Source organism: Sciurus vulgaris (assembly GCF_902686455.1).
Source record: "Sciurus vulgaris genome assembly, chromosome: 17".
NCBI classification, from domain to species: domain Eukaryota; kingdom Metazoa; phylum Chordata; class Mammalia; order Rodentia; family Sciuridae; genus Sciurus; species Sciurus vulgaris.
This window is the reverse complement of record NC_136478.1, coordinates 5,710,429-5,735,872: the sequence shown is the minus strand read 5'-3', so window position 1 is coordinate 5,735,872 and position 25,444 is coordinate 5,710,429. Positions and strand designations below refer to the sequence as shown.

The 25,444-nt window shown below is 46.4% G+C and overlaps 1 protein-coding gene across 1 annotated transcript in view; it reads left to right on the top strand.

Annotated features, from left to right (window-relative positions):
- The first annotated feature begins 4,831 nt into the window (after positions 1–4,831).
- The window catches only part of HSD17B2 (hydroxysteroid 17-beta dehydrogenase 2), an 81,519-nt gene continuing 60,906 nt past the window's right edge, over positions 4,832–25,444 (top strand). Inside the window, exon 1 of the mRNA XM_079116947.1 lies at positions 4,832–5,307. Coding sequence (XP_078973073.1) covers positions 5,049–5,307 — 259 coding nt within the window. The 5' untranslated portion in view covers positions 4,832–5,048. The remainder of the gene's footprint in view (positions 5,308–25,444) is intronic.

Genomic DNA, 25,444 nt, shown 5'->3' with positions numbered 1-25,444 from the left:
ACGGGACTGAAGACTAGTACAATTATTCTGAAAAGGGGTATGGAGAGTCCTCAAAAAACTAGGGATGGAACTACCATATGACCCAGTTATTACCTTCTTTGGTATTTTCCCCAAAGATCTAAAATCAGCATACTAACACACACAACCACCTCCATGTTTATAGCAGCACAAATCACAATTGCTAAAATCAACCCATTTGCCTATCAATAGATGAATGGATTAAGAAATCGTGGTATATATATTTACAGTGGAGTTCTACTCAGCCATAAAAAAGAATGAAATTATGTCATTTGCCAGTAAACTGATGGGAACGGAGAATATCAAGCTAAGTGAAACGAGCCAACCTCAGAAACTCAAAGGTGGGATGTTTTCCCCATATGGGGAAACTAATGTAAAGGAAAGGGGGAGGGAATGATTGGACAACATAAAGGGAAGATCAGCGATGTTGAACTAGGAGACTGAGCGGCAGAGTGGAGGATCGGTAAGGGGAGGCAACACGGAATGAATATTTAAAAATCAAGTTATGTGCATATATAAATATACCACAAAGAATTTCACCTTTATGCATAAGTTAAAAAAAAAAAAAACTAATCAAATATAAGTAAATAGATGACCAAAAGGAAATCTAGTAGAGGAAGGAGAATGAGAGAGGGGAGGGAAGATGACAGGAGGAAGGGGGGAGGGAGAAGGGGAGATCATGAACGGAAATAAAATTCCATACATGTGTGAGCTGGTTGTAAAACTCCAATTAAAAAAATAAAAATAATAACCCCCTGCCAACCTGGAATTTGACACCCAGTGAAAATGTCCTTTGAAAACAAAGATGAATTGAAGACATTTTTAGAAAAACAGAAATGGAGAGAGTTTACCGCAAGTACCCTCAAGGAAATATGAAGGGGAAATAACTTTAGTGGCAATCTGGGAGATGGAGGAGGGACTGAAAAACAGCAGAAGGGAAAGCTAAACGGTCGTTGACGCATCTGTCAAACTCAACAGTGCTTGGTGGGCTTGACAGCTGGATAAGTGAACGTCACGATGATAAGAGCACGTAAGTCAGGAAGGAGGAAAATGGCGTAAAAGTGTTCAAAGGTTCTGGCATGGAGCAAAACAGTGGGGTTTGATGAGACCCCCAGTTCATCATTAAAAGAATCATAAATAATGCATCCATGTCAAGGTAATGAGGGGAGTGAGTGAAATACATAATCATAAAAATTAATTTAAAAAGGCAAGAAAGATGAAGATAGTACATGAGAGATGAACAGTAAGATGACAGATTTAAATGAAATACATCAATGTTTACATTAAACGTAAATGAACCAATCTGGTTGAGAAGAAGATTGTCATGGTGGAGTTCTGGAAAGTTGTTTTTTTTCTCTCTCTCTCTTAATGTTGGGGCACCCTGAGCCATCCTGACCTGGAAAGGCAGCTTGCAGGGACGGTGAAGTGCTTGTTCTCAGAGGGGTTCAGGCAGTAGTCAAGATGACCACTTGGTGGGGATGTTATAGAGAGAATTCCCTCTCTAGATGGGAAGTTACTTCTTCAAATCCCTGTCTAAATGTGAGCCACTGATTCTAAGAAAGTATACATTTGAAGATTCTCAGCAGATTGAGAAATGCTCGCCTTTGATAGAATATCTCCTTTGCAAAGAGGCCTTTCCTCTGGCAGAAGGACCCAGCACACCAACACACCGATGTCAATAGCCACAGAGTTGACCTGTTCATTGTCTTCTTTCCTGGAAAGCTGCACTCAGACTTGCCAGGCCAAGGGCACCAACCAAGCAAGATGTCCTTGCGGATCTAGTTCCAGGACAAAACAATGGGGACAAAAGAAGACAGGCTTCCACAGCTGGATGGAGGAAGTACTCATCCAGACGAAGAGCAACTCTCAGATGGACAAGGACCCTGAGGTCCTTCATCAGAGGAATCCAGGGCTCAGAAGGAGTTGGGTTAGTTCTTAACCTGGAAACACCGCAATTCCATGTGTCGCTCAGTTGGTAAAGAGCCTTCTTTCTCACCCCACCACACAGCCTCCTGAGAGCTCTGGGTTATCCGCTCTGCAGGTCAGGAGTGGAGTCCCTGTTGTTCCTCCTGAATTCCACCATGGCTGGTGCAGAGCCAGACACCTAGAAGGCGCCCAGTAGAGATGGCTCCTCTGAGTCCCCTGGACAGCTATGAATTTAGTACACAAACATGTCAGGCTCCAGGAGAGGCAATTGGTGAAGAGCGAAGGGAGACAACAGGAGGATGACAAACGGACAAGGTCCTCGCCCTCAGGAAGTCCTTGGTCCAGTAGAAGAGACAGGGAACTTTCTTCCAGTGAACAGATTGAGTCTGTAACTGTACTCTGGGATAATCTCATGGAGGGGCTGCATGAGGCGTGGGGACAGAAGATGCTCAGGTTGGGTGGCAGGGAGGTGACATCGAAGTGGAAGACTGAAGACGGCGGCGAGGGGAAGAGCTGGGGACGGACGGAATGCAGAACTAGTGACTAGGGAAGAGATGGCAAGGGTGTACCTCCTTCTTACTCCAACTCTCTCCTAACGTCTAAGCTCTGCTAACAAGGAGGAAAGCAGCGTCTCTTCAGGAGTGCCTCTCTGTGCCAGGCGCTGGGCAGGAATTGTGTTGTTTGCTTTGTCAGCCACCACAGGGAGCAGGACTTGTTCCCAACTGCTTTTGACGGACAGGGAAACTGAGGCTCAGGAAGGGCAGTCAGCTTGCCCGATGCCTCACAGCTGGTAAGTGGCGGAGCTGGGCTTCTAACTCAGCGGGGTCAGGGAATACCCTCTCCTAGGCTTCCATGTAGGGAGAGCTGCTGCAGGGCAGGGCTTCCAGCTGGAGAGCCACCTGGCCGCCTCTAAAAGAAGAGTCACCTGGTCTCAGGTGGGTGGGCACCTGTCAGGAAACCTACAGGTATGTGTGGCTCAGCCCAGATGGGGGGGTCACTGACAAAGTGCCAAAGAGCTGGGTGAAGAGCTGCGACTTGTCCTGCATGCTCACGAGGGAAGGCATTCATCCACTGAGCTGACAGCTGAATCCTCCTGGCTTGTGAGGCCACACGGCCTGGGAGAGGTGCCCTGACCCTCGGAGGGCTGTGCGTGTAGCCAACAGCAGAGGTGGGGTCTGTGGAGGGAGAGGGAGAGTCCAGGGCTAGCCAGATTCTCAGGCCTAAGCTTTCTGGCTTGGAGTTAGTGAAACCTTCCTATTATAGTGTCCACAACGCTGGGAGGGCGGATGTGAGTCCGCCCAGTTCTAGAAAGGCAGTTCTAGAAAGATCCCACAGTTCTCAGCACAGAGTAGCTCATGCCACTGCTTCCCACCCGCTCCCTGGGGTCTTGAGATAGCCTAGGCCAGGTAGACCGGCCTCACCCGTCTCTACAGCTAGCCGTTTTCTTACATGCTGTGCCTATGGGCTCCACCCTGCGCCAGCCCTGCCTCCCTGTGGTTCCGCTCCTGCCTCTTGGCAGGAGCCAACTCCGGCACACGGGCTCAGGGCAAGTCTGTCTTCCACTGGACACTGTTCTAATGACCTCCTCTTGATTTGGGGGATCTTTTTCTTGTTTATAAAAAGCAAGCCATCAGCATTTCTGAGGGTCTTTCTGGTATTCCAGGTAGAGTGAGGCCACAGGGATGAAGTGACCCACCCAAGACCCACCCGGTCAATCAGCGAGGAGCTAGTCTTTATTAGAATTCTACCTCCCTCCCAGGTAGGTGGGGCAGGGTCAAGGCCCACCAAGCCCAGGGCAGCGGTACCCCTGGGGCCATCAGTCTTGCGCTGTGGGCTGCGTGGAGTGGCAGCCCCAGGATGGCTTTTGAGCTGCCGAAGCGTGGGTGTGGGTCTGGATTCACCAGTCTTGGCTAAGTGTGGCTTAGCTTCCCCAGCCTAGATTTTCCTTTTTTTTTTTTTTTTAAAAAAAAAAAAACAGTAAGTTAATTACTACCTTACAGGATTTCCTAAGGTGGAAATGAGGCAGAAGCAGGGAAGGGCAAGCTGAGGAACCTGCTGATTGTGTTCCACCTCCAACCTGAAGCAGGCAGTGGAAGGGTTAAGGCTGTAAAGCTCTAAGGTAAGGCTGATTGACTCCACAGCTGTGTGATCTTGGGTAGGATTCTTAATCTCTCTGTGCTTCAATTTCCTCTAAAACTGCTGCAATAACAGAATCTGTTATAAGGCTATTGTATTCAAAGAGACTGAGCCTGTTTACTGCTGAGTCCCTCTACCCAGAACAGAGCGTGGCATAGAAGCCTCTCAGTAAAGAGAATGAATGAGTAAGTAGCCGAGCACAGCCCTGTCACAACGAAGTACCAATACTGACGGTGCTCAGCTCTGTTGGCATTTTTCTCGTTTCTCCCTGGCATATCTCCCCTCTGGCAAGACCGAGGACTCTTCCTCTTGAGGCCCACTCCTCCTCCATTCAGCCCTGAAGCCTCTTCAGTTAGCAGAGGCAGGTGTGGACACGGGCCAGATCAGGGATGCCTGCCCTACCCACGAGCCACCTTCCAAATCTCACTGCTTGAATTTACACACACGCACACACACGTACACACTCCTGAGTCAGAAAAAGGACTCACAGACTGACTCACTGTGGCTTCCAGGGGAGAAGAGCCCATGCTTCTGTGAACTGGAGGGCTTGTTAGTTTCTGTTCAGTTCCAAGTCTGTCAATTATTATCCACATAATCATCTCTCCAGAGGTGCAACAGTCATTAAAATAATCAAATGTGCATGTTTGTCTCTGGGAGAGCGTGTGTGTGTGTGTGTGTGTGTGTGTGTGTGTGTGTGTGTGTTGTGTGCACAGAGGGGTGGGGGGGGCCTGATCAAATAGGAAGGGCCCTGGTATTTATATTGCAATGCACGAGGGTTTAAATACCCACTGGGAATATGTGCCTGGATGATTGTGCTTAACCCATGCTCATTCAGCGGGTGCTGGGCTGTGCTCTCTCCCTCCTTTCTCTGCTCTCCATTCATTTAACCCCGGCTGCTTCCCGCTAGCATTTGCCCACTAGGCTTGCTGGCCCTGAGCGCATGAAAGTGCAGTGAGTGGAGAATAAGCATGCCTTTCTCTGAGGCGGCATGGCTGTGCCTGGCTGTCACCGCAGGCTCGGGGGGCATCATTCTTTGCAAATACAAGAGCCCTGGGCAGCTGGGGAGCTGGGTGGTCTGCCTCGCGGCCCTCTGGGGAGGGGCTTGCCTGCTCAGCCTGTCCCTCTTCTGGAGCTTGATTCTTTTCTCCCTGTCGTGTTTCCTCTTGTACATGCTCTCGTCGGGCCAAGAACTGCTCCCCGTGGATGGAAAGGCCGTCCTGGTGACAGGTAAGTGGAGGCACGGCAGAGTTGCTCTCAGCAAGGACAGGATCTGACCCTCTCCTTGCCTTTGCAAGACTTTGTCCAATTTGACTTAAATATAAAATATTTGGCATGGATTAAAGGAGAGCCCATACCCGGGTGTTTTTCTTTCTTTTTTTCTTTTCGTATGTTTTTACTGCTGCATTATAACTACACATAATAGTGGGGTGCATTTTGACACCCATACAAGCACTTCATATAATTTGCTTCGTTTCAGTTTCCAGTACTTAGCCTCTCCCTCCCCACCCCCGATCCCCTTTCTCCACTCGATTGGTCTTTCTTTTATTAATTTGTTTGTTTTCTAATTGGTGCATTATAGATACACATCCAAGTGGAATTCATTGTGGTATATTCATGCATGCACGTAACATGGTTTGGCCCATTTCATTCTGTGGTTCCCACACGCTGTTTTGCTGCACTTTCTTCAGGAGCCGGCCTGGAAGGGGCTGGAGGTAAGAGGGAAAGTGAAGGTGAAGCCACATAAGCAATATTTTTGTTAGTTTTCTAGGAATAAATAATAAATTAAAAAACTGCAATATTTCATGTTTCCTTGCACTTGAGAATATTCTATAGATTTCTTTAGGTTCTGGACCTGGTCATCTTCCCTAGGAAAGCTCGAAAAGCCAGGTTCCCCTGTACCTGAATGTGTCTCTGGGGACTCACCTGTGCAGGAGACTTTGAGGTTTGCCGGGCTGCTGTCAAGAACCTGCGTCCTGTCTGAACTTTTCCTCTCAAGTGTGTCATTAGACTGCTAATGCTACTTAATTAGACCAAGTTGGCAGTGTGTCCAGAAAGCTCCTTGCTCATTAGCTAAGCTGCCAGCTTTTCTCTTCTTTGTGTTTTATTCCGCTGCAGATGGGAAGCCAAATTAAATTCCTTTGACTTGTAAAACTGGCTTGTTTGGTCACACAGTTGGCACTTGGATAGGGCTTTCTTTAGGATTACTCAGAGTTATCCTAACCCTGAATGTTCTGGCATGATGCAGAAAGGCCATCAGCTGTAGAATCGCTGGCTGGGACGTGATCACCCTTCCTGTGACCTGCTGGGGTGGAGGCCCGCATTAGGTGTGGTTAAAGGAAGTCAGTGGAGTGACAGTTCACTGAGAAACAGACTTTAAAGTGACTTTTTCTGTTTTGCTTTTTACTTTAACACGACAAAATTCTTTCTGGAAATGAAATGCAAGTTGGTTCTTGTTGGAGTTTTGAAATGTAGTGCAAGATGAGCTTCTTTAAGAGGAAAAAAACAAAAGTAGTCAATTCAGCCAATTCTTGGGATATTTATCCACATGATGTCTGGCCTCACTGGTGGGTCTGTGTCTGGGAGGCTGCTGGGTCTTTCACTTTGCAACTCAGATGGCCAGTGGGTGGGGCGGGGATGGAGTACAGTAACAAGGGTTCTGTTCCATGTCGAAGAGCAGGCACCCAAATAATTCCAGGTCAGATTTGTTGTCTGTGATTCCAGTGGCATGAAAGAAAACGGAACAATTAAGCAAGCTACTAAACAACCGGCAATGCCAAGGGTGTCCCTGAGGCCCAAGCATTCCCAGGGAATCCCATTTGGGATGCCACAATCCCGTGGCTCAAAAATGGGAAGATCCAATCTTAGGACAAACTCAGTCAAACCTCAGGGCAACTGAGAAAATAGGAATCCACTCTTGCTTGCTTATCTTGTCAACGTTTTTTTATCCTGTGCTGCAGAGCACCTGGGCATGTATTAATGCTCATGAAGCACACACCCAACCTAGGAGCACATGACGGCCTTTGAAATCTTCGTGTTTAATGTCCAGTAAGACAACTAAATCAATTAGGCACTTCGAGTCCCATGACTAATCTCTAAATAAAATGCTCAGCAAGGAGAAAATTTGGAATTAGGAAGAGAATTATGTGTACTTGAGGACAACTGAAATGTCACAATCAGGTTCCTCATGGATTCTGAGAAGGTTACAGCCCAAGTGTCTTGCTAGAGAGGACTCATGCCCTTTGCACGAAATGAAGAAGCTGCATACGAATTCCTGTAGTTAGAACTCAGTTCAGAAACTGAGAAACCACCCTGATTTGAAATCACCTTGTTTTCCAGCTGGCGTGTGATGTTGTCATACATTTTGGTGGGAAGGGGTCGGGGGAGATGTCAGTGTCCATCAAAAGCTGTAAACCTTCTTCTATCCGATAATTCAAGTCTTGAAAATTCTCTTAAAGATATCACCTGGGGGCTGGATGTCGCTCAGGGGTAAAGTGCTTGTCTAGTACGGGCAAGACCACGGCTCAATCCCCAGTGTCACAAACGAAACAAAACAAAACACAAATACTTGAAATCTAGAAAGAACAGGTGGAAAACCAAGTGGCCTCATCAGCACCATCTTATTTAAAATAGTGAAATATCAAAAACAACCCAAACGATAACAGTCTATGGCACATCCTCCGGGTGTTGACGACGTGTGGCTGTTAATGTGGACAACCAGGAGGACTGTGTGGCAGCACAGAGAACGGTCCAGGCTGCAGGGAAGCACGAGAGAGGAGTCAAGTGTTTGAGCCAGAGCTGCCTGGGCGAAAAACTACAGGAACAGCTGGAAGGAAGTAGCTTGCAAATGGCTCAGAGGAGGGAGGCGAATCACAGAGAACAGTTTGTAAATGGTCGGAGTATCGGGATGTTTCCCCAGCCCTGGATTTCAGATTTCTCTAATGTCATCATGTGACTTGTATCAGAAAAACACTTAAGAGAGAGAACATTAAACAGGTCAAATTCATTTTAGTTTCTATTTAATTATCAACCCAGGTAAAGGACAATTACAAAGACAAGTTAACAAAAAAAACCCTTTTTTCTCCCTTTGAGTCCTTTATTTTATTTTGCTATGATGTTCAAAGCTCTTTCACTTCAGAGACGATATAATTATAGTAAGAAGAAGAAATAAGCCTGCAGAGTGTTTTCAAAGGATTTGTCTCTAAGGTTCCTGGAACGACAGTGGTCATTTGACCTTTTAAATGACGGTAAAATTAATGAAGAGCAGAGTGGAGCAGAGTGATTAAAAAACTATCTCGAGCACGATGTGGTCAGACAGGTGTGGGCTGAAGCCTCATCTACCTTGCCTTAGACTGCGCTCCCCGTTCCCCAGGGGCAGGGCAAGAGGCTTCCTGTGGCACTGGCAGCGTGGCAGGCCTGTGGCAGGCCTCGTGGGCTGCAGAGCTGTACTACCACTGTGGTCTTCGATACTCAGTTTCGGGTTGTTGGATTTCTGTTTTCTCCTCTGTAAACAGGAAATGACGATAGTTACACACACCTATCATACTCTTACAGATGGAGTTCTTGGGGTTGTGGAAGCAGGGGTGAGCCACTTGTTGGGATAGTGAGGGGGAAGAATGAGAGGCGGTTATAAAGAACAGAAGCAGAACCAACAAGAAATAAAAACCGAGGAAAGACTGGTGAACAAATGGAGAAAGGAAACATTCATTTATTGTTTCAATATTATTTATCGAGAATGCAGTCTGTGGCGTTTACTTTCCAGAAGCAACGAGGGTGGGGAATTTAAAAGGCCATGCAATTACTGTCAATTGATGGAATCAAAATTCCTCCTTTTACTTGACCACAGACCCATGTGCTCTGCGGTTCCTCCTCCCTGTCTGGGACCCTGCGTTGCCTGCGGCTAGTCTCAGGGCTCGGTAGGAGATACACAGGTTGCTAATACCCCCCCCCCCCCCCCAGGTCTTTCATCAGGCTGAGGTCGATCCTTCTCAAGCACCTTGCTAAGAAATTCTGATTCAGCATTTGCTATGAAATCTAGGGGACTTCAGTGTCCAGTGAGCAAGACATGGCCAGGACTAACTGCGACGGGGCACAAGAGGTGCTACGTATGGCAGGGTTCCCTGAGTGCCCTGGAGTAGGGGGATGTCTTGTGGGGGCTGGGGAGGGCTTGAGAGTTATAGGAAGGGCCTTCTTAGAAATCAAAAGTAGTTTTCTAGAGAGGAAACGGGAAGGAATTCCAGGCTGAGTAGTTAGGTAGCTACTATGCGTAGTTAGCACTCAATAAAGCTTGTTGCATTAGATACAATTTTTAATTGAAAATTTCAGAACTGAATATGATCAAGGGTGGGTCCTGGAGGGGAAGTGAGATCTATTTTAAGTGAAGATCGTTACCTTATACTCCAAACAAAAGGCCTAAGGAGGATGGCGGTCCTTCCTGAGAGCTATTAAATATCCAACGAAGGTTCTAAAATTGAACATCATTGGGATCATCTGGGATTTGGGCTTCTTGGATTTTGCATGAGTAAACACTGGCAGCAGACTAAGAGAAATAATACCTCTGTGCTGAGAGACTGCCAAGCTCTCAACTTGATCCGCACAACCCTCATAACTCACTTTTTGAGACCAAGGAAACTGTGTGTCCATTGTAATCACTCACCTACTAGGGCAGCAGAGGTTGGACCAGACCCAGATCAGACCCACCTGCCCCCAAAGCCATCCTTTCAACCACCAGGGATGTTGCCGACGTCGGTAGTGGACCGTAAGGCTGCCAGGACGTACATGGGCCTGTCCAGTCAGCGAGCCAACGTGAACACCCACAGGTGCCCGCGACTCTGCTTTCTACTGCGCCTGGCAGTTGGAGGGTGCAGAAGGTGCCCACAGAGATGAAGAAGTGAGGTGCCGTGGACAGGGAGAGCGATGTTTGGGGAGGGTGATGGTTTGGGAGTTGCCGTATGGTACGTGTGACTTCAGAATGAGCTTGAGGGCAGCCAAGGTGGCCCGGTAGAGTGTCACTGACAGTGGGAAACATAGGAGTCGAGGCGTTAGGTTTGGGGTGGCGGCTGTTGCCAAGGGGAGGCCTGGTGGGGACACGTCAGGGAGGCCGTGTGGGCCTGGGTGAGCCCAGAATTCCTTTATCAGATTATTTATATTTGGCAGAGTTGGGGACTTGAGCCCAGGGCCTTGCATGCCCTGAGCACTGAGCCACATCCCTCTTATCATGCAGTTTGAACTTTACCTGGAGATGATGGTTGGGCCCAGTAGTTTTGTAAAAGTGCCAGTGGTGGTTTCACGAGGCCTCGTGAGTGAGGGGTTTGGACTAGGATATTCTTGTGGGATGGAAAACCTGCCCAACTGTATTGTGAGCTGCCTGAGGGGCAGGACGAGGCCTCTTCTACGTCCAGGACGCCCTCTCAGACTCAGAGCACACTGGACCCTATGTGATGAGAATGAGCGAGTCCTCCCCGCCTTTTCTGGTCACTGGTTGGACACAATGGGACTGTCCCAATTTACCCAGTTGTTCAGCATTTATTTCTACTGGTTCTTTTGGCTGATGTCACCTGTAGAAAGGGCAGTGCCACTTGGCAGAGCTCTGACATGTCCTGTTGTTCTGCAGCCACCTAGTTGTGGGCTTGCTCTGGACAAGGCTCTGTGTTACTTGGTACCAAGTGGGCTCCTATGTCCCCGGGTGGGGCGTGAACAGAACAGCCACTGAAGCTGCCCTCCAGGGTCACTAGAGCTTGACTTCCTCTCCAGCACTATTGACCCTGTTTTCCTCCAGGGCCTGGCCTGCTTTGCCTCCCTGTGGAGACATGGCAGGACTCAGCAGAAAGCTTGAGTGCAGGCTGGGGCGGGTGGACTCTGGGATCTTCAGGTGGGACATGCTGCCTGTCCACCCAGTCCTGCTGCTCTTCCGTGTTCTTCCAGCTTCCCCCAGGGTAATCTCCAGGGCGCTGTCTTTGGCCCTCTTATTTTGCTAACCTCTCCACCAGGTTGCAAAGTCTCACCTGACTGCTCACCTGGGTGAGGACTGGACTTTGGCTTGGTACACCCGACGTCCTTACGGACTCTGACACATTCCCAAGATTTAAGCCTGAAGCTTTAAACTTGGCTTCAGCCCTCTTTCCTCCTCTTTTCCTTTAACTTCTCTGGTTCCCATCTTTCCTCCAGTCTGTCTGTCCCATCTGCCTCCCTCCCCAGCTTCCACTTATGTCAGTCACCTGCTATAGGTTTCTACTTTTCTTTCTTTCTTTCTTTCTTTCTTTCTTTCTTTCTTTCTTTCTTTCTTTCTTTCTTTCTTTCTTTCTTTCTTTCTTTTTTTCTTTTTTCTTTTCTTCTTTTTCCTTCCTTCCTTCCTTCCTTCCTTCCTTCCTTCCTTCCTTCCTTCCTTCCTTCCTTCCTTCCTTCCTTCCCTTCCTTCCTTCCCTCCCTCCCTCCCTCCCTCCCTCCCTCCCTCCCTCCCTCCCTTCCTTCCTTCCTTCCTTCTTTCCTTCCTTCCTTCCTTCCTTCCTTCCTTCCTTTCATTCATTCTGGGGCTGGAACCCAGGGCCTCGTGCACACTAAGCATGTGCTGTACCGCTGAGCCACACCCCAGCCCTGACCTCTGTCTTTGCTGGTTTCTTCCCAGGTTCGCCTCCTCCGTCTCCCCTCCCGAGTTCCGAGTGCACTCTCTCTACCCCAATTCTCTGCATTCTCCTGCAGGGTCCACGGACATTGTCACACTGCCCCGGAACCATCGTGTTTACACGAAGGACTTCCCCCACCACCCGTGCTCTGGTGATGCTCAGACCTCCATGTCTCGCTCAGGCTTGTCTCCTGCATGCTGGTTGCTTACCCACAGCTTCCTGAAAGCCACCACCTGAAGGTCCCAGAGTCCACCCGCCCCAGCCTGCACTCAAGCTTTCTGCTGAGTCCTGCCATGTCTCCACAGTCCCTGCTCAGCCGATGGCTCCCTCGCCATCCCCCACCAGCCCAGGTCAGAAGGTTCACGGCTGCCATGACATCCTCCTATGGATCTGCCAATCGGAGCACGAGAGTTCCTTCTTCTCTCCCGGCCCGCCAGTTGTTAGCTCGTGGTTCACGGCCTTTCACTCCCTCTTGAATCTCTCTCCTTCTCTCAATCCCCACTGCCTGTGTCTGAGGTTTTCTCATTTCTCACTTGAACTATGGCCATAGAGGCTTGTTTGTTCTTTGCTTTGTCCTTATCTCAAAATATTATCAAAGGATATCTTGTTTACAGCCTCCTGGCCTTGCCGCCTGTCCCCTCCTTCCTGTTGGTGTCTGGGCTTCCATCGCCCCGCAGATTTCAGAACACTTTATGCTGCTGACAATGAACCTTCCCCAGGGGGGTTCCTGTGCCCCACCCCTGCCCTCTTGATTTTGGTGTTCCCTGCCAGGACCTCAGGGTAGAGGCTTAAGTTAGACTGGGATGTTGCTATGTCCGCACTAGAACATGGTGGTGAATGTTCTGAGGTAAGGCCAGTGAAACCAGGTGGATGGGCCAGTGGCTCAGTCAGTTCCAGGAGATCGTGTCCTGTTTGGGTGATCAGGGGACACGGGTTTCTGTCCATGACCATCATCGCAAAGTGGCAACCTCTCATTAACACAGGACACCCTACATGCACCACTCTGATGTGCCCTGAAATTCCCCGGATGCACTGACCAGGTTCAGATCTTTCTCTGCACCAACAGTGCCAAATCCCATGCACTTCATGTCTAGGACAGGATGTGTAAAAAGACATGCGTCCATTGGAGAACACTCCAAAGGTCCAGAAGAGGGGTTATTGAGGATCTTTTGTTGCATATCCTTTATGTCAGGGGACCCAAGGTCCAGGGATAGCGTCGGATACATTTAAATTTGAACCAGTGCCCAACATAGCCTTTGAGGGAATGAAACCTAAGTTATTTGTTTATTTTTTAATGGGACAAAGGCTCTGACAGGCAAATTGAAGTACTAGAGAGGGACCTGGGATTTGTTGAAACCTGTCTTTCAGAGTCACATCTATAGGGCTTCTGTGGCCAACAGAGTCAAAGCAAACCTTGGAATCACCAACAGGGAGACTGGAAACTGTTACTCTCTTGAAACAAAGTCATAACACACTTGCATCTGTGATCCTGGCTGCAGGTCCAGCCACGTCATTCAGGTGGGCAGTGGGGTTGAAATCATGTGCTTAGGACAGTGACTGATCTGGCAGCCAGTTCCTTCCTGGTCAAGTGAATTAACCTATCTGAATCTCAGTGTCCTCATCTGTAAAATGGGGCAGTCACAATACTGATCCCACTGGGGTTGTTGCCAGGATAGTGCACTTGAGATAATACACATTCAGGGCCATCTGGAGCTGGCGACCCTTCTTGGAGAACTGGGCAGGGGTGCTAATGAGGGTGCCCAAGGAGGCTCCTGCTCTGGGAAGGGAAGAATGAGAGCATGTAGGACTGCAATGGACCCTGGGATATGAGACTGGGGCGTGGGTTGCTCAGGATCCTCCCACCCAATACTCCTTTTCCCATTTGAAGTTTGAGAGAAGTTTCTAGAATAAACCACATACAGTCTGTGTCCGAACAGCAGATAGTGATCTGATAGGTCATCAAAGGGGAGTGTAAAACTCTTATGACCAGGAGAAATTTCCATTCAGTTACCATCAACCTCCCAGGACACACAGGGCATACAAAAGATGGGGTCAAACTTGTTGACTTTGCCCTGCCCAACCAAGACAGCCTGTTTCACAAGGCACCTGGCGGCTCCTGTCTGCCTCTGGCCTCTCTCCTTTTCTCTGCTCCCACGATGCCCCCAGAGTTTCACTTGCCTTCCCTTTAGCTCCATTCCGAAGATAGCACCAGTGCTTGAAGCTGTAAACCAGGCACACAGGGATGCAAACTGATTCTGACACCCAGACACTGGGGAAGGGACGAGGGATGGTAAGCCAGAAGGAGTGGAAGAAACACAACCTGCTCCTGAGCAAGGTGAGTTTTTTTCTGTTCCCATAGCAACACAGGAGTAGAGACAGAAATGACTGCAGAAAATGGCAACTGATACATTGATACTTGGCCTCAGTACCTAGGAGTGGGTGGAGGGTGGCGAGTCCCACCAAAACTGGGGGCTGTATCTCCTGACCGCAGAAGGCAACTTCTTCTCATCTCCAGCCATTATTGCCAGCTGGCCAGATTTTGATTCTTCATGGGAAGCAGGAAATTGTGAACTTTTGTGTGTAAAAATATCCCATTTAAATATGCTCATGGCCAGATGTCAGGTTGCAACTTCTACATTGGTTCCTTTAAATTCTTTAGAGAGTAGCAGGTGAGAATAAATTTTTCTCTTGCTCCTACGACTGCATCTCTTCGCATCACTTCCATGGATTCTACTTTGCCTTCAGGGCTTCTGTCTTCTTAGGCTTCCTGCAGACTCCTTCAAGGAAGGGTCTTGGACTAAATGCTGCCATCACATGGGCTGAGCCTTCCACATCCCCTCCCACAATAGCTTGGTGCAGGGCTGGGCTCCCCTGTATTCTGCTCTCCAGGAAGGGTCTGAACACTGGCAAAGGGTCTTCCCTGGCCTGTCCTCCTTGTTATAGGCCAGTTGTGATACTGGGGAGAGAAAATGGGGAGGAGGCAAAAACATCTCATTCTGCTACCACGTGGTTTAAAAAAGCACAGATGAACTTTACTTTAGACCGGCCAACTCCTAACATCAGAATACCCTCTTCGGGATCATTCCATTTAATCGAGTGAGGTTGTTTGAATAGCCCTAGTGACAGGGAGCTCTCTGCCCGTTGATGGAAATCAATCTGTATGTATACAACACAAACAGTTGTAAACATCCTCTATCTAATCAGCCAGTTCTTCTTGGGACTTGGTTCTGCCCTTGGAAATCACACGGCCTAATTCAGATACTCCTTTGCCTGGCCACTCTTGAAGCACCTGAAGACAGACCGCATCCTACCATAGCCAAAACTTCCTTGAACTACTTCTCCCATGCTCTCAGAACTTCGACCATTCTCTTGGTTTCTTCTGGCCCATCTCCAGTTTCTGGACTCTTCTGAGATGTTGACTCAGGGTTAATGTTACGTGCCCGTGAGATGAATTAAATCAGAATGAAAGGGAGTTCTTCACTGGATGCCGTGGCTTAGTTTGGTGGGGTTGATTCAGGACTCCCCGGCGAGTCTCGAGAAGACAGGAGGAACAGGCGTGGGTCAGACGTCAGCTTTGTTCCTGATAGAAGCCCTGGAGGGCTTGGTTTGGTTTGGTGACAAAGATACAGCTCCCAGGTGGGGCCTGGATGGATGGTAGCTCAGCATAGTCACCGTGCAGACCAGGAGACCATGAGGCAGAGAGCAGAGCTTCCGTGGGATACTTTGGCCTCCTGGTTTTCTCTCTACTTCCCAGCCCTCATTGTTGGCTTTGAGTTGTCCTTTTGGTTCTCTGCTAGAGAAAGACTTTTGCACCAGCCTGAGTGTTGGTTCCAGATCTTTCTGTTGAACTCACCCATCAGATACTTTATTCTGTCTCACCAGGGGAGCAGAGAGCAGGGAACCAGAGCAGCTAGGAGCGTCACACCGCTAGATGTCCCCTCACACAGCAGGGAACTTAAGAAGTCTGGAAGAAGTGTTCCTCCCTCACCTTGGGCTCATAACACCAACTCTGGCTGGAGGACGCTGTGTCTGAACCGCAGCTTGTGCTAGAACGAGCCAGGGTGGTGTGACCGCAAACACACATGGAGGCAATGCTGGGCTGTTGGCCCACAGCTGCCCCTCCCAGACACCTCAGGCTTTCCTCTTGGGATATACAATACCTACGTGAAGCCAGAGACCACTCACTAGTGCTGGGCTCTAGAGCAACGTGCTCCACCTCTTTTTGAAGTTAATTTCTCTCATACAACAGGAATCATAGCTGTTATTTCTTCTAGGGTTAAGTAAGATCATGAATATGTATCACTAACTGTACATAGTAGATGATGCATGCAACAATAAAGTCTTTAATCCTTTTCTTATCTCTTCCTGTCCAGACATCCATTGGACAAAGGAGACCAAAGGGCAACAGGAGGAGTTCAGCCATCCCACCTTCCGTGCCTTCTAAATGCCACCTCATGGGCCGTAGGAGGCAACCCGCTCCTGTGTTCTTTTGCATTCTGGCCATTCCTTGGCTGGCACACCCTCTTTTTGCAGCGAATTTTCCTCCTCAGGCCTAAGTATCATCTGGGTTTTCACTTACAGATGGCTTCCCTGCCTGTGGACAGGGCTTCTCCGGTGTCTGTTCCCTTGGTTCTCTGCTGTGTCAACCCTTGGTTCTTTCCCGTTTAACCCTGGCCTCATCTGAGAGCATCCTCCATGACCACTCCAGTCTCCTGAGTTTCCTTCCCTGATTCTTCTCAGCCCGATCCCTTACTCTGAGTTGTCTTTTCAGTTCTAAGGGAGGCACTGGCTTGCACGAAACTTTGATCTAGGCAAATGTTAATCTGCTCCTTTCCTCTGGAGTTCCCAGCCCTCCAAGGCAGACGTTCCCTCCCAGGCTGGGGTGGAGGGTGCTGGACGGGAGCAGGGTGTGCAGTTGTTTTGAATAGCTGTCTGTGGATTCCCTGCAGTGCCACTTCACTTACAGTGGGGGAAGGACAGATAAGGACCTGTCCTCCTGAAGCTGGCTTCTAGAGGGCAAAGATGACACAAACAAATCAACGAACAGATCAAATGATCTTATTTCTGGCAGCCAAACCAAGGACACTTCTTTGTTTTTGGTTGGCTAGATTTGATCACTGCCTGCAAAAGAAATAATATAAAAAAGGAAAAATGCATTTAATACCATTTGGATTGCCTAAACTGGGAAAAGGTAACTAGTCCATCTTTCCACCAATCCTATAGACATGGCTGCAGATTATGGAAACAGAAGCCAGGGGGAAGACGATGCAGATTCCCGAGGGATGTGCTAGTGAGCGAATGCATCACAGTTCAGTTTCTTGGGTGCCCGTCTGGGTCAGAGAATCATTTCTCAGTTTCCATTCTCAGCGCAAGGGAGCTCTGGATGCAGAAAAGCAGTTATCAGGAAGGTTGCTTTTAATTTTCAGGGGGCTCTGTTTCAACCTCCGCACCACCAGACCATCCTGGCATCAGGCATGGTGATTAGCATTTTCCACACCAAACTCCATTTACTTTTCCCAAAGAGCTTATAAGATAATTTTTAAGGCTTCGGCTATACAAAAAGAAGAGCAAATGGACGCAGTACACCCAACACTCATAATGCTAAAATGACCATGATCAAGATGGCAATGAGATGATTTCTGTTATTAACTCCACTCAGAGAAGGAGGCGTTTAGGATTTTCAGAGTTTACGTGACAGATCACGTCAAGAATGAAGAAGTGACAGTGCTGGGAGCCCAGTGCACTGTACCCTTCTCCCTTTCAGCTCACGGAAATAAAACAAGCAGTGCCGTCAGGCAGAGGACGAGAGTGCCCACTTCTGAGGAGACAGGACAGTGGCCGCCAAGGGTCTCAGGGATCTGGGCTTCTGCATTCAGAACCTGGGTCCAGTAGCAAAGCTGGCTTTCAGCAATGGAAGGAAAGCAAGGCCTCCCTCAACAGCAACAGAGGACACTGAGGACCAAGCCACCAGAAGCTGGGCCAGCAGGTCTCTGGGAGGAGCCATGTGCACCCTGTGCAAGGAGGCTTCTCATTACTCATGAGACAATCACTGCTTTCCAAATATCCCCTGCTGTGCTGTGGGGTTGTTACTTGGCTCCCTCTAGATTCTTCCTTCAGGACCCACCTGGCATGCTGTTGAGGGACAGTTTCAGGAAGAGCTAGAGAAGGTAACTCTGCATCGTGGGGGGTGAAAAGAAAAACGAACTCTGGTTGGTTGCGTGGAAAGGGGTTAGAATCCATGCCTCCCTGATTTCACCAATATTTATTGAGCACTCTGTGACAGGTACAGAGAATTCAGTGGCAAGTGGCAAGCATCCATTATATTTCATAAGCTCATAATGTAGTGTGTGGATGAAGAAGAAACCAGGACATTACAAGGCAGTGTAACATGTGACAGTTCAGAGAAATGGGCAGAAGTGAGAGGACAAGACCACCAAGGAGGCTGGACAGAGGCCATGAGTTTGGGAGTGAGCAGCGGGTTGGAGGGACTTCGTGATGGGACAATCACAGGACTTGCTGCTCACTAGACCTATGGCCCACTGACCATTGCAGTTTCCCACCATGACTCCCTCAATGCCCCTTGTACTCCTTCTTTTGAATGCCTGGTTTGACAGGTGGACTGTAGCTCCATGAGAGGAGGCATTGTCGCCAGGGTAAAGGATGGTGTCCACAACAGGCTCTGGGAAGAAATGCACCAAGAAAGAAATGCAGAGGATGATTTTTACTACAAAGAGGAGGAGTAGTTATTGAGAGAGCGAGGGGAAGATGCCAACTTTGGAAAAAGGGCATGTCTTTTGTTTGAGAAGTGTTGAATTTGATGGGTCATGTTTCTGCTATTCAAATGGATAGGTTCAGATGAAAATGGAGAATGAAGCTAAAATTGAAGAAAGAGCCCAGGACTGGAGGTAAAATTAGGCGAGTCTTCCACTCAGGAAGTTAAAAAAAAAAATCTGAGCAAAGAGTATACACAGAGATTAGGATGAGGAACCTGGCAGTGGAGTCCACCAGTGTCTATGGGATAGGAGGGGGAAGGCAGGATAGTGTTCCAAGGAAAAGGAAAGTTCCAAGGGAGAGTCATACACAGTATCTGACAGGAAGGGAGACTGGAGGCCACCTCTGCCTTCCTCAGCAGATTGACTGTAGTGAAGGGTACAGCAAGGTGGCCCAGGGCAAAGTCGGTGAGTAGAAGATGTCAGGGGGCACGCTGACGTTCTGAGGACACTGGTGGCAAAGGGAAGAGCAAGTTGTGAGTTAGCAGCAGGGAATAGTAACACAATAACATCAAAAGAAGAAATTTTGGGGAAGGGAGAAAATCTGGAGTGATTTGGAGGTCCAAAAGAAAGGTGTGATGGTTTGGATGTGAGGTAGACTCTAAAAAGCTCATGTGAGTCAATGTGGGAATATCCAGAGGTGAAATGATCAGATTCTGAAAATTTTCATCATCAGTGAGCTCATTTGATGGATTAGTAATTGGAATGAATTACTGGCTGGTAACCACAGATAGGTGTGATGTGGTTGGAGGAAGTAAGTCACTAGGAGCATCCCTGTAGGAATTATGTATCTTGTTCCTGGATCATTGTGTTCTCTTTCTGCTTCCTGACTGACAGGAGCTGAGGAGATTTCGTCTGCCATGCCCTTGTGCATGATGTTCTGTCTTGTCTTGGGCCCAGAGCAATGTAGATGGCAGACCATGAACTGAACCTCTGAAACTGTGAGTTCAAAATAAACTTTACCTCTTTTTAAATTGTTCTTGCCAGATGTTTTGGTCACAGTGTCAAAAAATGGACTAACACAAAAGGAATCAACAAAGACATTGATCATGCAAAAAATAGACTGTGATAATTAATGATGTAGGAGATAAAATAAAAAGTAGAAGCCATGGGTGTCTCAACTTTTGTCCTACTTAGTCTATAGTGAAAAGCTATTGGTTACAACTCAACTGAGAATCCGTCTGATCCTGAGCTTTTCATTCTTGGTAGGCTTTTGATGGTGTCTTCAAGTTCATTCCTTGAAATTGATCTGTTTAAATTTTCTATGTCCTTCTGATTCAATTTGGGTAGATGTTCTAGTCAGCTAATTAGCTACTGTGACTAAATGATCTGACCAGCACAATTATAGAGGAGAAAAAGTTTATTTGAGGGCACAGTTTCAGAGGTCTTAGTCCATAGAAGGCTGGCTCCATTCCTTGGGGCTTGAGGTGAAGCTGAACATCATGGCGGGAGAGGGTGGTGGAGGGAAGTAGGTCACATCATCAGGAAACAGAGAGAGAGAGAGAGAGAGAGAGAGAGAGAGAGAGAGAGAGAGTCTCCACTCTCCAGACACGATATATATCCCAAAGCCACACCCCAATTCCAATCTCCTCCAGCCATGCCCTACCACTTCAATTAATTCCATCAGGGATTAATTGACTGATTGGGTTAAGACTCTCACAACCCAATCATTTCTCCTCTGAACCTTCCTGCATGGTCTCACATGTGAGCTTTTGGGGGACACCTCACCTACAAACCATAATAGTGGGTCATATGTCTCTAGAAATCTGTCAATGTCTTCAAGATTTTCTATTTTATTAGAGTATACATTTTTAAAATAGGTTCTGATTATCATCTATGTTTCAATAGTGTCCATTGTGATATTTCCTTTTTCATTGTGAATTTTAGTAATTTGAGTTTTCTCTCTTTTTCTTTTTGTTAGCTTGGCTAAGGGTTTATCAATTTTATTGATTTTTTTCAAAGAACCAACTTTTTGTTTTGTTGATATTTTGGATTGTTTCTTTCATTTCAATTTCATTGATTTCAGCTCTGATTTTAATTATTTCCTGTCTTCTACTGCTTTTAGTGTTGCTTTGTTCTTTTTCTAGGGCTTTGAGATGTAATGTTAGGTTATTTATTTGTTAACTTTGTTTCTTATTAATGAATGAGCTCAATGCAGTGAACTTTCCTCTTAGCACTGCCTTCATATGTCCCAGAAGAGCTGAAGAAATAGCTCGTGTTGGAGAGTGCTTGTTTAACATGCGCAAGGACCCTGGTTTGAATCCCTGGCCTCTCAGAGGGGAGAAGAAAAAAACAAAACAAAACAAAAAAAAAAGCATAGCCTCCTAGAGGTTTTGATACATTGTATCACTATTCTCATTTACCTCTAAGTATCTCATCCCTGATTTATTCTGCTGTTCATTCATCATTCAACAGAGTATTAGTCTCCAGGTGTTAGAGTAGCTTCTATTTTTTATTTTATCATTGATTTCTAATTACATTCCATTATGATCTGATAGGATGTAAGATATTACCTCTATTTTTTAGTATTTGCCAAGAGTTGCTTTGTGGCCCAAGATATGGTCTATTTTAGAGAAGGATCCATGTGCTGCTGAGAAGAAAGTATATTCAGTCATCAATGGATGAAATATTCTGTATGTGTCTGTTAAGTCTAATTGTTGATTGTATTATTTAGTTCTATAGTTTCTTTGTTTAGGTTGTGTTTGGAGGATCTATTCAGTGGTGAGAGGTGTGTTAACATCACCTAGTATTATTGTGGTGTGGTCTATTTGCTTCTTGAAATTGAGAAGGATTTGTTTGATACACATAGATGCACTATACTTTGGGGTATAAATATTTATGATTATTGTGCCTTGTTGATGTATAATTCCCTTAAGCAGTATGAAATGTCCTTCTTTGTCACTTCTGATTAACTTCAGCCTGAAATTTACTTTATCTGATAGAGGATAGAAACCCCTGCATGTTTACAAGATCCATGTGAATGATATGTTTTTTCCCACCATTTTATCTTCAGTCTGTGGATGTCTTTGCCTGTGAGGTGAGTCTCTTGGAGACAGCATATTGTTGGGTCTTGTTTTTAATCTAATCTGCCAATCTATGTCTTTTGATTGATGAGTTTAGGCCATTTACATTCAATGTTATTATTTCCTCTCATTTTGACTTTATTTCTGGTTTTTAATTTGAATTAGTTTCTCCATTGGTTCACTGTTCTTTTAGTGTAGTTCCTCCCTTTGCTGGTTTTCACTTTTATTTTTCATTTCTTCTTCATGAAATATCTCACTGAATATGTTTTGTAGTGCAGGCTTTCTAGGTGTAAATTCTATATGTTATTCCAAGATCTCCCAGCTTTGAGGGTCTGGGTTGAGAGATCAGCTGAGATCTGGATTGGTTTCCCTCTAAATGTTACCTGTCATTTTTATCTGACAGACTTCAAAATTCTACCTTTATTCTGTATGTTAGGCATTTTCATAATAATGTGCCTTTGTGTGGGTCTGTTGTAATTTTGTATTTTTAGGGTCCTATAAGCCTCCTGTATTTGACTTTTATTCTTTAATTTTGGGAAATTTTCTCATACTATTTCATTGAGAAGATTGTCACTCCTTTCATTTGTATTGCCGATCCTTCATCCGTCCCAATAATCTTAAATTTAATTTTTTCAAATTTTTTGGAAGTTCTTTTATGGACTCTTAAGATATTTTCTTCATGGTCAACTTTCTTTTCAAGATTACATATTTTGTCTTCATTGCCTGAAACTCTGTCTTCCAAGTGATCTATTCTGTTGGTGATGCTTTCAATTGAATTTTTGATTTGGTTTATTGATTTCTTCATTTCTACTTTTTTTTTTTTTTCAGAATTTCTATCTCTTTATTGAAGCGATCTTTAACTTCTTGTATTTTCTGTCTCATTTTACTCCTTATACAGTTTTTTACTTTGCAGATAATTTTAACTATGTATATTCTAAATTCTTTCTTTGATATTTCTTCCACTGTGGTGTCAACGGATTCTGTTACTGGAGTATCTTGGTTTGTTTGGGGCCTTTTATTCCCTTGCTTTTTCGTTGTTTGTGTGTCTACAATTTCAAATGGTGGACAGGGGGAGAACAGAAATGATATAGGTGTGATGATTATGAAGGAGGAGAAGATAGAAGTAAAAAATTAAAGGAAGAGTGAAAGAACAAGAGTTTTGTTACTAGTGGAAGAAAAGAGAAAGAGAATCAAGGGAAAGATAGGTAAGAGGAAAAATACACATAAAGTAAACATTTAAAAAAATAAAAAAATAAAAATAAAAACAAAAGTATACTAATGAAACATTCTAGTCCTCAAAAAACTGATCCATGAAAAATAACTGGCTTTGAAAATACAAGTATATATAAATGTCCATGTACCATTAAGGTCACACACCTAAAGAAAAAAAAAAAAAAAAAAAAGAGGAAAAAATCTGGAGGGAGAGTTAAAGAATTATTTTCAATGGAGTTCAAAAGATTTCTGATTTTTTAGTTTTAGGTGGGCTTGTCTGGAGCATTCTGCTCCATCCTCCATACTGCTGGAGTGGGAGAGGTAATACTGTAGGTGGAATTCCTGGAGGCAGGGTTTAGGCTTGGGTGGGCTACAGGCTCTTTGCTGAATGCCAAAGGGTCTGGAGGTTTTAAATCAGTGCACCTCCAGGGCCCAGTAATTGCTGATCCATGCTGGAAGATTGTACCCCAGATCTCCCCTGGGTTCCACTTGTGTGGTGGGGGACCCAAGTCTTAGTCCTCTATGTCACCTGCCAACTCCATGTTTCCTGGTCTTGGATTCAGCCTTCAAACTCAATCTCACCCACCCTACCCTTCTTAATTCCTGGCCAGATGCGTCTTTCCCTGCTGGTCCAGCAAACAGCTGGATTGAAGGGGAGGGGTAGAGCCGGTGGGTTTTCATGACCAATTTTGCCCCGTGTAAACCTCTTTCCAAGTTTGATTTTCTCTTGGTTATTTAAGCACTCTCTATGTCATGCAGTGTATGTTTACTGGGCCCGTATTTTGGGCCCAACTTGGGTTTGCCAGGAATCAGCTCCTTCAGCTGCTGGCCCCAGACTGCAGCTGCAAAGTGGTTCCTTCCTTTGTCCTCCACACCCTGCCTGGAGAGATGGCAGCTTCTTTCCTGCATAAGGATATTGTGCAGCGTGGCTTTCAGTTTTGTTGGGCAGTGTCTTTATCTCTAAACTCTCTGTATCCAGACATACCTCAGGCCTCCTAAAAATGCGGGTTCCTTTCATTCCCTTATCCCTCCACTTTGCTCACAGAGGGACCATTTTGGCTGGTGCTTCTGGCCCGGCCATAGGAGCATCTGTGGCACTGGGGATTTCTTTCTTATTTTATTATATCCAACCTCCTGAGTCCCTGATCTGTTTTGGATGTCTAGTTTTAAATTCCAATAATTCCCATAACCCCCCCCCCCCCCCTTTTTGTTTTCCTCCACTCACTTTGCTGAGAAGCTACCTGTCTGCTTTCTTGGTTTTACTTCATGCAGCAGCCAGGAACACAACCTCCTCTATTCTGCCATCTTGAAAAACCTCTCAGCTATTGGTTATAAAGGCTATTTAGTTATATATTGAATCTGCAAGTTGTGTGCAGTGATCTCTGCCTGTAATCCCAGCTACTTGGGAGGTTGAGGTAGGAGGATTACAAGTTCGAGGCCAGTTTGGGAAATTTAGTGAGACCCTGTTTCAAAATAAAAAATAAAAAAGGGCTGGGGATATAGCTCAGTGGTAAAGCATACCTGAATTCAACCCCTGGTACCAAAGGGGAAAAAATCTTCAATCATTTGTGGTACCAGTTAGTTATGAGGATAAAATGAAATAGAGCTGGCCAAATTGTTCCTGGCTGCATAGCAAACAATCAAATGAGATGGAGAAAGTCTGTAAGGCAAGCAGAGGGAGCAGCTTTTGCAATGCCACCTACATTCTGGGCTGGAATAGGATCTCTCAAGTTGAGTTCTTATCTCTCTAAAGTTCAATTAGATCTCTCCTTCTTATGCCAGTTTGTCACCTCTATCAGCATTCTCTGAGTAAGTATTTGTTTGTTGTCTTCTTCCCCCTTGAGCATTGGATCTTGATGGGGACGGTGCTCCCCTAGGGGAACATTTGGCAATGGTTGGAGATAATTTTGGTTGTCACGATTTGGAGGCATGGGAACCATCATCTAGTGTTGGGGCCAGGATGTTTATCCCACAATGCCCAGGATAGCCCCCACTGTGAAGAATTAATCACCCCACCTCAATTGTCAGTAGCTCTCAGGTTGAGACATCTTGACCGACAGCATGAGCTCCCTACACCCAGGGCTATGATATTCACATGGATTATGGTATCCACACGAGACAGGTACAAAGCAAGTCACATGATGGGTTCCCAATAACAGAATGGATATTGGACTGGACCTTGAAGAACAGGCCAGGTTTGCTTGTATCTTCTGCTTTGAATACACAGTAGGAGAGGGTCCTGGGAGTTGTTTGGAAAGAAAGTTCACAAAGGAAAATGCAAATATTCTGTCTCTCAGAGGATGGGAGAGAGGAAGCAGCCCTGGGGCTTTATCAGGAGACTGTTATAAATAAAAGAGTCTCAGAACCAAAGGTCTGGAACTGCAGGTAACCAAGAACACCTAAGACTACCAGCAGCTCATTGTTTTGACAGATAGAATTCAGCCACCCATGGAAGCAGCAGAGACAGAATTTTAAACAGACACAAAACAGAGAGGGTTCCCCTGTTTATGCACAAAGGTGAGGCTTCTCGGCCTGCTCTGGGGCTGCCACGCACAGAGCTCTCTGCCTTGGACCGTTTCTCAGGGCTGGCGGATGGCAACAGCCCTGTGCATTAGCAGCACACTGAGGCTCGGGAACCTGCTCCCCGTAGCTCAGGCTTACCTGATCTAAGCTGTGTGCCTGGGCATTGGTGTTTGAAAGCTCCCATTCCCAGTGAAGTTGATGCAGCCAGCTCTACCTG